Source organism: Sparus aurata, chromosome 7 (assembly GCF_900880675.1).
Source record: "Sparus aurata chromosome 7, fSpaAur1.1, whole genome shotgun sequence".
NCBI classification, from domain to species: Eukaryota; Metazoa; Chordata; class Actinopteri; order Spariformes; family Sparidae; genus Sparus; species Sparus aurata.
In genome coordinates this window covers 19,914,087-19,926,551 of record NC_044193.1, presented here as the reverse complement: position 1 = coordinate 19,926,551, position 12,465 = coordinate 19,914,087, and the positions used below count along the sequence as shown (strand labels likewise).

Genomic DNA, 12,465 nt, shown 5'->3' with positions numbered 1-12,465 from the left:
TAACGGTTTGCTAATTGACAGCCATCTGCTCTGATTTAATCAGATTCATGTTTATGGTTCATTTTCAATCTTAAAAAATAAACACCACACTCTGGAGTTATTCGTTAAGCTCAGTGTGCATGAGCAGTGAGAGGGGCACAAGGTCACTACAAACAGGTTTATAATTGTACACTTCAGTTGTGGGATGTTCGTGCCAGTTAAGGCAATATAGATAGCTAAATTGCACAGTGAAAGACCCATTGTATTGTATCTCAGATTTTTATATCCCACCACTTCCTCATCATCACCTTTGGAATGATTGCTGACACAGGCCAGATTAATAAGTGAGCATACAATCAGATAAATAAGAGAGGGAATGACACAAAGGAAAGATGAAATAACAAAACGATGCCGCTTCAGATTTCTTTCAAAACCAATTTTATTGCACAAAATCCACATTAAACTGAATTCCAAAGCATCCTACACCTCACTTTCTGTTGTCCAGATGTATAAATGTATCTACACGATTGAGGCAATTTTATTATTGTAACAAATAGCCAAATGTCAGCTCAAATTTGTCCAAGCAAGCATTAGAGATCTGTAGGAAACAAAAAGTCTTCACCAAACCACTGACAAATGTTTTTTCAGCCAGCTGAAAGGAGCCCAAAAAAAAAAGGCTAGATTTTGTCTGAGGCCAAGTACCATCAAGCTCCCCAAAACAGTGTAGACCAGTATTTGACAAAAGTTATGCACTAATGCCATCTAGTGGTGTTAATCCAAACCCTGACAGGGAAAATGCCACCAACATTTAGTGTGGTTTCGTTCATCAGGGTTTAGAGTGCTTGATCTATCACATGATGTCTTTATTCACAGAGTAACTTCTCCAGAAAAACAAATGTTCATTCCTCTTCACTCGTTCGATTTCTTCTTAAAAACCTGTTTGCAGATTTCTCCTTCGCAGTGCAGCTCCTGAAGGGTAACAAGTCACAGAAATATTAATCTAACATGTTCAATAAAAATGTAATTTAAAAAGTATACTCGTGTAAATGAAGGACAGTTAATTTATTTAGTTTTGTGCATCAAAAATGTGATGAAATTGTACATATTCATATCCCTACCAGGTGTAGCTTGTCTTCTTCAATCCAGTGAACCCAGCCTCGGTTCTTCTTCTCTCCCTCCTGTTCACACACCAGGTTATTCCCCTTCCATGTCACCAGTGACTGCACAGATGGCAGAGAAGAAGAGACGATGGGGGGGGGGGGGGACATTAAGAATAGTTTTAGCGGCCCAAACAAATCTCATGATTTACAAAACTTGTGCTATTATGCTTATTATCCCATTAAACAAACAATCCCCTGCCATCAAACATTCATTTTCACCCTGAGATGTCTGTTGTCCAGTCCCTGGGTAAACTCCTTAAAGTCCTGACCGACTCTGAAGGAGATGGTGTAGTTTCGGAAGGTGCTGAGAGTTTTGATGATGTACTGGTCCCCCTGCTGCTCGATCACCTTCTTCAGCTTCAGCTTCAGGGCGATCTTTCGTAAAGGAGGGCTGACACCTGGAAACAGGGCTCAGAATTAGCACCAGCCAACAGCCAAATGCAGGTAAAATATGCAAGTTCCTGGTAGATGTGCTTTACTCAACAGCTGAAGGCAGCAACAATAATAATCTGGTCACATCAGAACATTCACCAGACATTTGACTGGTGGACAAAAAACGTCGATTTTGCACTTTGCCGGGAAAAGTGAAAATGAAAGCTGAACTTACAGAGTACAAACTGGGGGACAAGCATTCTGTCCCTAATACAGTCCCATGCATACCATAAATAACACTGCCACAAAATCCTCCAATGTGGCAATGACTCTATCACTCTATTTAACACTGTATCATTTGAATAAAATTTCCCCGTCTGCGGGACATTAAAGGATTTCTGATTCTGATTCCGATTTGAATGTATTTTAGAGCACAATTACAGTCAGAGCAATAGAATGCAGACGTCCCCAATCATTCAGCGGAGATTAACGTCTGAGAACATCAAAACGTGAATAAAGACTCACCCAGCGTGATCATGTAGCCCTCAAAGTTGACATTGCTGATCATTTCCCATGTACCACAAAGGCTGGCTGGCATTTTGACGTCTGTTTTTTTCCCCTTTTCTTCTGAGAAATGTGTGCGTGTGTGAGAAACATGCGATCGTCAAACTGCTGGGCTGATGTGGAGTTGAGAAAAGAGGCTGCGGTTTTGTGAGAAATCTGGAGGTATAAAGGTGGGTGTGCCTTTCCCTCATTCACTGTCACCTGAAGACCTGTGAGGGAGGTGCTCTCATCAGCGCTGCCGTGCAGGAGGGAAGCCAGACGGGTCAGACTGGTCTCGCACTTTAGGGACTAATAAATAAACCCTTCAGAAATGTTCCTCCGGAGTCACACATTAATTGCACATGCATGCATGCATGTCGAAACATGAAGGAAAAATATGCTGACATTTAATGCGCTGACCTTAATGTTTGGGGGAATGCTTTTTAAGATAGGGTTAATTCATTTGCAAGATTTGCATTTAAACAGTGTTAATATATCGTATCTCAAATGTTTTCTGTATTAAACTTTATCCTGAAGAAATTCAAGTGATTTCCTAAATAGTTATCTTCATTCTGCCAAGGAAGTTGGTTTGTCAGCTGGATTACACAAAAATTACTGAATGGATTTCCATGAAACTTGGATGGAGGATGGGTCTCGGCCCAGATTAGACTCCATTAACTTTTGGTGCGGATCTGGATAAAGGGACAGTTCCAGGATCTTTTGTCTGACTTGCTTTAACACGGAGCGATAAGGTTTCCCCCCTGACATTTTTGTTAAACATGGATAGTATATGGATTCTGATGAAAAAAACTGCTGTATTTAGGTGGCTGGTATCTGGCTGGTTAAGTACAACTTGATGTCGATGGAGGGGACTATTGGCCTTGGCAGAGGTATGCGCTCTACTGAATGCAATTCTAGCTAATTGAGGTTGATTTATCTGTTAAAAAACATCTTATTTTTCATCTAACAACAGAATAAACCTCATAGCAAACTGGAAAGAAGGCCTGCTGCTTTCATGAAGATGACCTGTGTTACAATGACACACCTATCTGGGCAGGAAACATAATAATGACATTGTTGTTTAGACTGGCATGTAGCACGGTGGGAATTTGATGCAACTCCAGTTTGAAAGCAAACAAAACAAATGAAGTGTGTCGAAAGCCTGAGGTAGTTTTAGTCCTCGTGACGTCATCTGCACAGCCAGCAGGTCAGCTGCTGCAGAAACAACCTTGTCGGGGCTGTTTTTTTCCATCCAAGACTGTAAATAAAATGTGTCATGAGCATCTGAGGCAGAGATTAAACTAATGTTTCCTTCGTAAGTCTGACTTTGTGATGTAACAAACTGCATCCTTAACCCAATGACCTCTCAGTGAGCCTTTAAGGTTTGGGTGACATCAACTCACATTTTATTATACAAGATAAGTTCACCCAAGAATTAAAATTGTATCCAGTCGGTACAGTGCCAACGGAAAGTTGAGTGAAATTTCATAGTCCATTAAACATTTAAACAAGTCCCCATCTACTTCACTTGTTTAGGTAAAAGCTGCAACACTGTTTTTGCTGTGAGGCCCCCGAAAACTTTTGTGGAATAAGGAACTTTACCTGATTTACCATCGGTACGGTGGTGAGTAGACAATGCCTGAATTACCATTTTTGGGTGAACTTCTCCATTAAAGTAAATGCTAAGGCCCTAACTCTGATACTTGTGTGATGTAATCAATTACACTTCCATTGTAACACAGTCTTCAGTTATCTGCACTTTGTGATTTCAACCCTTATTTTCTCTCAGGGATGATAGACGTAAAAAGAGGTCTCCCCCCCCCGACAGACAGACAAGCATTTTAATCATGAGAAGGGTGTCGATTTGGCACTTCCTCAACTGAAGATGTCACTAGTCTCTTTTCCATGAGACAATAGCTTCCTCGCAGCAATGAAGAGCTCTCGAAGTGGAAAACAAAGAGGTGTGTTTATTTTGTTTCCAGTGAATACACGTCACACTTTGAGTATCAAATCTGCAACACTAAGTAAACATGTTTCAAAGCATATTGCCGGAGGGAGTGTGTGGAAGCTATAGGTACAAAATATGTGATGAGATGAGAGGAGTTTACTGAAGCAGGTGGGGTACAATGGTGGTAAAGCTAAGAAAGACAATTTGTCCCTGATCATGTTTCAAGCAATACTACACACAGTGTATGCTGGCTACTTCACACTAAACTGTAAATCCACTGTAAATCCCTAGTTGCCACATTTATTTGATCTTGATGACCTCCATGCCGGTGAACTGCTGCTCAGTTATTTTGTTTTCTGACTATGGTATGTTGGGCACACACACACTTAGTAAAACGATCTCTAAAATGACTTCACTTAAAAAAGCCTGTGCAGGTTTATCTCCTTAAAAACACACACACCAATGACTAAAAAGACTCTTCTGTAAAGTAGGCACTGGTAGAAGCTTAAATAAACTGTCTAATTTGTTTTAAATTCACAGTAAATCCACAGCACTTAGTGTCAAAACAGCTTCTGTTTTTGCCGCTGCAGCAGTAACGTCCCTCAGCTCGAGGAAGCTCCCGTGTATCTCTGAAGGGGCGCCAACACCACGTCTGCATTTTTCTGCTCGCTCTCGGCACTGTAGAGGTCGTGCTCCTGTATGTAGTGAACCACGCTCTCCGGCAGCAGGTACCTGACGCTCCGACCGCGGCGCAGCGCCCGCCGCACGTGAGTGGCTGAGATCTCGTTGGTCACCCATTCGCGGACCACGTGGATGTTCTTGCGATACTTCCACAGCATGTCTGACTGGTGGATGAACTTGTGGGGGTCGTTGCCACTGCGGGTGATGCAAACCAAACCAAAACGGCCCACGATCTCAGCAATGTCTTCCTGCTTCCACATATTGGGGATCCCAAAGGACTCCAGCACATCGGCTCCACACAGCAACATCAGCTGAGGGAGATCTGGACGTGAAGAGAGAAGAGTTTATCATAACGCATCCCACTTGTACTTTGTGTTTCGTTTTAATAAGGTTACAAAGTGCGTGAAAGGGAAACAAAAAAGAACCAACAATAAAAGACAGACAATAAGATATTAAGAGAAGATTAAGAGATTCCCACACTTTACACTTTTTCTCTCACGAGTGTCGAGAATGTTGAGGGATACTTGGCCGCTATGTTCAGAGTTTGTGTCACTGATACCCTGAGGCTTACGAAATGCTGTCTGACATGTGTTTTTAATGTAAGTGGTGTGATGGTGTGTCACACGCCACACCATCACACCACACCTTCAAACCATTGTCTCCTGTTCCGAGTTAAGTTGAATACAGTAAATGATGAATACAGTGAGCAGGATGAGACTTGCTGCCCGTCTGAAATCAGGGACTGGAAGAGGGAGGAGTTGACTTTCATGGAGAGAACAATACTTAAGTTTCACAACTGTGCACATGCGTTAATGACCCACCTGTCCTTTTGTGATGAGATGAACCCTCAAAATTATTCTCTTCTATACGTCTCTTTTTTGCGTACTTGACCGTGTCCACATCATCGTTGTTCTCCTCTGCTGCAAGAAGGTCCTCATAATGATGCCTAAACGGATATAGACATTTATTATTACAGTATCAAAATACCTGATTTCTTTTCCTGATTTCTTTTTTTTTTACGTATCAGACTTTCTTCATTTTTCTCATTCAAATTAAACCTTACAGTGCAGATCAGAAAAAAAAATGTTGCAGTTGTCTCAGCATAGCACAGGATAAAGACAAGTATTTTATATAAAAATAAATAAGTAAAATGTGTAAACAAAAAATAATATATAGAATATTAAATATATTGCACATGTGTAATATAATATTATATTGCACTGTCCAGTGAAGCACCCCTGAGTGGGTGTGTCACCTAACTGCACACAGTTTCCCATACAGGAAACATTAGTCACAGTGGCAAAATATCAGTCAGTATCCAGCCAACACACTTCTTCACACTGTGATACTGTAGATTTGTCCTTCAGGAAATCAAACAATATAAAATAAAAATATAAACCCTCTAACTTTCCTTGCGATTGTGTTTTGCACAACGTGTTACTTATTTACTGTCGGAAAATGTATTTAGTCTTTGTGCAAAGTACAATTAATTTAATCAAAATTATGCCTTAAGTTTAGCTTAATATTTTCCTTTGTTTATTTTCAGATTCAGATTAATATTGTTTATTAAATTAAAATCCACAGTTCAAACAGGTTTTCTCTTCTTTGCCAGCAATAGTCTCAGTCTGTTGGTCTGAAATAGTCTAATTCTTTTACAATATAGTTTCTTTTTTAAACCACAAAACTGTTTTTCCACATTGTGGTTGAAAACAGTCAACATTCCTTTAGCTCTGGCATTTGTTTTTAGTGACAGAAGTTTTTTTTTTTTTTTTTAACAAAAGCTATTTCAAAAATGATGCAGTAATGTCACATATCAAAATGCATGTGTGATAATTCAATTAATTCAATTTCTATTGTTGTAAAATACCAATTTTCTACTGCAGAGTAATAAAAAAGCTACTTGAGTGATGTATATGGAGTGAGGTGACACCCTGTATGATCCTGAGCATAACTGCAAGGGTATTAATGCATGGTATGTATGAACAGCATAGTGGACACAAGAGTTCCGCTAGCATCTGTAGGACACAATCATTTGTTAACATCTGTTCCAACTTAACAGCACCAATCGTCACATGCATTTAAGCACCGCGTCTAATCTTAAACTGCTAGAGGGGCTGCTTGTAAATAATTACTTTAACAGTCCATACTTCTGTCTTCAGTTATGTCAGGAGAGTTGATGAATGGGCTGCCTGAGGTGTAGCCACTGGGGAAGAATTAGAGGAAAACAGAACACAGCGAGCTAGGAAAATCTGATACAGAACTGACAGGAAGTCTATTAGATTCCATGGCAGATCTCCTTGAGCCTATGCTATCATAGCAACTGAAGACAAAACACACTCCTAGCCTTGAAGGTAGCAAAGCACAGGCACAGAACTGTCCACTTACCGAACAACTTTTGCTGTCTCCAGCCACTCTGACTGAAAGCTCTCCCAGGAATCCACTGTGATCCAGTCTGAGTACTCTGTGGCCAATCTAGCCATCTCCAGACGGTGGCAAGCCTCTATCAATCCTTTCTTCTTGTAGGCATCACCCACCGGAGAGATGATGCCTCTCACCACCCTGTACTGGCCTTAGAATAACACATTTATATTTCAGTAATAATAATCTGATACTGTGCGGAATGAGTGCTTTTACTTAAGTACATGTTGCTGCTAATAATGGCCCTGTTTACATAATTACAGGTGGCTGCTGAATCTTTCTAATTCTATTTCTTTAAATATGTGTATGGCTGGATACTAAAGCTACATTTAAGACATGTTTTTGCTAATTAAGGTGAGCCAACCACTTTAAAGCAACATTATGCAACTTTCCCCCTAAAAACACCAGCTTCAGAATCATTTTGATGATACAGTGTCTTGTAACGGGTTGAATTATGACTTATTTATGCACTATGCAACTTCAGTGAGAGGGTAGGATCACAGCTTTACATGCACGTTTACTTTAACATACAAGTTTTCGACACATCACATTGTTATGACATAATGACTTTTGTTTGTAGTTAGCACCTACATTATTACCTGGCTAACAGTTACAGACCTGGGATTTGTATTCACAGCACCCAGAAACTGTGGGGGGCATCACATCTCACAAGATGACAATTCCTACATAATGGTGCTTTTAAAACAATAGAAACATCACTGCAACGGGTCTTATTCCCATTTCACTCCACCTGTTTCCTCCAGATGATCTCGAGCCAGTTCAAACATCCTCAGGTGCATGTTGGTGATGGGGTTGAAGGACCCGCAGCACAGAAGGACCACTTTGGTTACATTGTGATCCTCCATGCCTCATTCTGGGGCTAGGTTAGCACTACAGCAGCACATATGGAGAGGAAAACAAAGACTGCAGTTAGTTGTTGTGGCTAACATGTAAAAACATTGCCATTGAGGGGAAGCTCTGTCCGATATACCAGAGTGACTGACTATGTGTTCACAGTCACTAATCGAAACTGGAAGAAGTGTTAGCCGAATCCAACGTTAGCGCCATCATCGCATCATAAACAGTAGCTAACGTTAGCTTTCTCTGTAACCAGGCAACGCGAGTTTGCCACCGAAATGATCATACAGGTTGTTCAAACACACAAAACATGTTCACGACAGGCTACTACAACTGAGGCGTAAAGTATTGTAAATATTCATTGTACTACCAGGAGACACAGCGACAGTCAGGTGCTCTGGAATGGGACGCCGGCTTCCGGTACTGACGTGTTAAAATGAAGGAATCTGATTGGGCAGGAGATCGACCAGGAAGCAGACAGCCGCACCCGCAGTCCTGAGCTACGTTCACAATCACAAATACCCAAATCCGTAAACGCCTCAAGAAACGCTGAAGATTTTGTAACCATATTTAAAAGTGGTTTTTCAACGAATCACAGTTTGGGGATTTAGATTAGATTCTCATGTGCATTCGCCAAGCGTGTGTTATTATTTCAAATATCGGACGACTGCTTTAAAACTATTTGCAAAGTGAGACCTGGTGAGATGTTTTCTTTTAGCATGCAAGCTAGCTAGCTAGCTAACTACACAACTTTCAGTCATGTAACGCTGTGTGAGCATCCAGTAAATAGCTTAATCCACAGTTTGTCAATAAACTTGGTGTCTCGCTACCTGTTGAACACTGTTGAACAGCGTTGCTGTATTGACAGCTCCGACAACGCCACCCTATCCTACGCTGTCATGCTAGGTTGACGTTTGTTGTTCGTGGCATACAACATACTGCTGCATATTTGTCATTGTGTATTCTGTGTTGTGTCCTTCATAGGCGTTATATACGACTTGAACTAAGGATGGCATCTCGCGGGAAATCAGAGACTGGAAAATTGAGGCAAAACATGGAAGAGCAGCTTGACAGACTGATGCAGCAGCTTCAGGATCTGGAGGAATGCAGGTGCACTGTAGAGAAATGCATTGAATCCATGTGATGTAGAGGGTCTTTACCAAATCAGTAAACATGACTGCTTTAGCTTAATGATGATCTAGTCTATGTCAGTTAGTATTTATATTAGGGGACGACTGATTGGGCTTTTTCAGGGCCAATACTGATTGTTAAAAATCAAGGAGACTGAAAAATTGATATTTGGGGTCGATGTTCATTTGCTGTAAAAATTCAACTCTGTCAAGATTTCAAACAATCAACGATGGAATAAACCCTAGTACAATTTTAAGGTACTTTGCTTTAGTGGTTCAATTTTCTGCTACTTTATACCTCCTCTCCACTACATGTATTTGATAGATTTAGTGTCTAGTTACATTATTTGAGTGTGTATAGGCTATTAGTTGTGAAGTGTTATCAATCAGATGTTATTGTGGGCAGAACAACGTGTGAGACGATGTTGCACATCAGACAATAATCTGACAGAAAAATCACAGATAACGATAACAGGAAAATGCTGAATAATGGCATTGATAATCGGCCAGGACAGATAATCGGTCTACCCATAATTTCTATATATTTTCCTGGCAGGTTCTCATCCTTTATTTTTTTTATTCCAGGGAAGAGCTGGATGAGGAGGAGTACGAGGAGACAAAGAAGGAAACCTTGGAACAGTTGAGTGAATTCAATGACTCCCTGAACAAGATCATGACGGGAGACATGACACTTGTAGATGAACTCAGTGGAATGCAGCTGGTACGGACAATCATTGGATGGATAATGCAGTTCATGTGGATTATTCCAGTGTGAGCAATGGTTTTCAAAACGTTGCTAATTTTCCAATATGTGTGTGTCTTCTTCAGGCGATCCAGGCTGCCATCAGCCAAGCGTTCAAGACCCCAGAGGTGATCCGACTTTTTGCTAAGAAGCAGCCAGGACAGCTGAGAACCAGACTAGCAGAGGTTTGCATTTCACAGACAGTTGTAGAGTGTGTATTTGATGCAGCTGCTTAGTCACTCCACACTGTTGGTATCTGTGTGTTGCTTGGCCTGAAAATTATCCAACTAGTGTGCGACATTCTGTGCAGATGGACCGAGATGTCATGGTGGGGAAACTGTCAAGGGATGTGTACACGCAGCAGAAAATGGAAATCCTCACAGCCTTGAGAAAACTTGGAGAGAAGGTGAGGAACGCTCACTGCAGAGACGTGATGTTTTTTTTTCTCGGCAGATTCATGGATGATTCAGAGGCTTGTGCTCATGAATCCTCCTGAAGCAGCTCTATTTTTGTCATGTAGCCGTCACTAAGCTGACAGACCAGATGCTACAGCAGGCCTAAATCTCACTTCAGACGGAGCTGTAACAATGAAAACGCATTATGATTGTCGGATCAAAGCTCGAATTAACAATGCCCTATCATTTGTTTCTGGCTGGTCTGACAGCTCACTTCGGAGGATGAGACTTTCCTCGCTGAAAATGCCACAGCAACTCTGAGCCAGTTTGAGAAAGTGACTGCAAACTTAGGTGAGAATAAAGATGGAATTTCGGTCAGATGTTTGATCATACAAGTTAACATATAAACATTTGTATTTATCTTGCTTTGCCTTCTCTTTCAGGCTCCGAAGACAAAATTCTGGCCTTAGCTAGCTCTGGTGTGAAAACCAAGGCGTAGTGAATCTCCAAAATGCAAATTTTATCTCTGTCTTTGTTATTATCAAGAAAGAAATGTGCCAATTGATTTTGTAAATAATCAACGCACCTATAGGTGCTGCTGTAGATGCTAACACTTTTTAACAGTATTGTTTTATACATGGCAACTTTTGTAAATGTCTTTTATGTGTCCAGTTTGGTGTAAAATTGTATTAATAGATACGAGCATGTGATTTGTTAAATATAAAAATATGTACATGAATGTGAAGGATAGTCACGGCAGTTCAAGAGAAATGTTCTGTTGTGATTTGGTTGGATTGCCGTTTCTATCAGTCTTAAAACCTGATTATTCAACATGAATGTTTTTAAAATGTTGTTTTCCTGTACGAATGCTGCAAATATTCGAGCTGTAACTTTATTTTAACCAAAGTGTCTACCGGAATTTGGACAAAATAACAGATCTACCAACCGAAAAAGAACTTTTAAGTAACTAAATTACACTACAGTTAGTATACAGAATGCATGCATTGGTGGTGTTAGGATACTGGAATTTATTTCTCTGATACAGTACCTTTAAAAAATATGGATATTTGATACCACGTGGAAAAAATTACACAGAAAAATGACTGTCTCACTCTTTAGATCAGTTCTTTAATGTGTGTCAACTTGCTGTCCAAGATATATCATGTATTATTGTTGCAGTAAACGACCATTGAAACTGTTTCAAATATTCAGCATCAGCATGTATTGGAAAAATCTGCATTTTTGACACCGCGTGCACATGTTATATGCAGTATGCATTGATCATACAGCAAAACATTAAACAGGTGAACAACAACAGGTGAAGTGAAAAACATTGATCATCTCGTTACAATGCAGTGCCTCCATGTAATTGGTCTTTCTGTACACAGTTCTGGTTACAGAATCTCTCCACAAATTTTTTTCTGTTCAAAAAAGAGACAAAAGACAGCAAACAAACTTAAAGATAAACTTGTCGATATTGCAGTAATATCATTAGTGTGAATTGTTTGGCCACACTTATCGTGTAATGAAGATCTGACATTGTGACAACCTCAGCCTCTTCACAGGCTTACGGCTACCATTGAAGATCATGCCATGATGGTTTTTTTCGAGCCATTGTGAATTTTTTTGCTAAACATTTTAATATTGTTAAATCAAAGTGAGGAAAATGTCTAAATCAATGTAGCTACTCAGGGTGTGTTTTGAATGTTTTGAACAACAGTTGGCCACATCATATTAGGAAATCGGCCATATTTTCATCTATGCGTTGGCACTGACATCCCTTCTGCATATTGTGGCTGAAAATATCTGACAATTACTTCTTTCAAAGCAGCCTAAACCATTGGTATGTCTGCCACAAAGGGCTTATAGCTGTTGAGTTACACAAATGAATTGATAACACAGGCAAAATACGACATTGACAGAGAGTGACAGCAGTAACAAGTCACAGCTCTGACTCAGTGTCAGAATACTGAACACAACCCACAGCTTCTACTTCATATTCAAATCTGTCTCTCAAAAATGTACGCTTTATTAGCTACAGCTCACATTTACAAGCTGACTGCATTTACCCAGTGCAAATCTAGCATTATGATGCATAACGAGGTGAAATGGGCACCAATCTGCACTGAGAAAAACCCCGAACAGAGAAGTCTTTGACCAGTTTGCCAGCAATGTGATTAGAAACCCACTGCATGGATTAGATGCCATCTGGTGAACATTGCGGAGGGTCTTGTGACGG

At 40.3% G+C, this 12,465-nt stretch overlaps 3 protein-coding genes across 5 annotated transcripts; 1 reads left to right on the top strand and 2 right to left on the bottom strand.

The window, feature by feature from the left end:
• Positions 1-400: 400 nt before the first annotated feature.
• rbp7a (retinol binding protein 7a, cellular) lies at positions 401-2,208 on the bottom strand. The gene is made up of 4 exons (XM_030423981.1): positions 2,037-2,208; positions 1,359-1,537; positions 1,098-1,199; positions 401-948 (listed from the first exon to the last, which is right to left on the bottom strand). Exons 1-4 carry the CDS (start codon positions 2,107-2,109, stop codon positions 889-891), a joined length of 414 nt encoding a protein of 137 aa, XP_030279841.1. The 5' UTR covers positions 2,110-2,208; the 3' UTR covers positions 401-888.
• A 1,793-nt stretch (positions 2,209-4,001) lies between these two features.
• nmnat1 (nicotinamide nucleotide adenylyltransferase 1) lies at positions 4,002-8,478 on the bottom strand. 2 transcript variants are annotated; one of them, XM_030423977.1, is made up of 5 exons: positions 8,330-8,478; positions 7,853-7,992; positions 7,069-7,252; positions 5,505-5,629; positions 4,002-5,005 (listed from the first exon to the last, which is right to left on the bottom strand). In XM_030423977.1, the coding sequence occupies exons 2-5, from the start codon at positions 7,965-7,967 to the stop codon at positions 4,605-4,607; spliced, it is 825 nt and encodes a 274-aa protein (XP_030279837.1). In that variant the 5' UTR covers positions 7,968-7,992; positions 8,330-8,478; the 3' UTR covers positions 4,002-4,604. The 2 variants fall into 2 exon arrangements, with proteins under 2 accessions (XP_030279837.1, XP_030279838.1); XM_030423978.1 differs by lacking the exon at positions 8,330-8,478 and adding an exon at positions 8,093-8,323.
• Positions 8,432-11,541, top strand: lzic (leucine zipper and CTNNBIP1 domain containing). 2 transcript variants are annotated; one of them, XM_030423979.1, is made up of 7 exons: positions 8,432-8,658; positions 8,944-9,069; positions 9,675-9,810; positions 9,918-10,016; positions 10,142-10,237; positions 10,496-10,577; positions 10,670-11,541. In XM_030423979.1, exons 2-7 carry the CDS (start codon positions 8,969-8,971, stop codon positions 10,723-10,725), a joined length of 570 nt encoding a protein of 189 aa, XP_030279839.1. In that variant the 5' UTR covers positions 8,432-8,658; positions 8,944-8,968; the 3' UTR covers positions 10,726-11,541. The 2 variants fall into 2 exon arrangements, with proteins under 2 accessions (XP_030279839.1, XP_030279840.1); XM_030423980.1 differs by having other exon boundaries at positions 8,435-8,648.
• Positions 11,542-12,465: the final 924 nt, after the last annotated feature.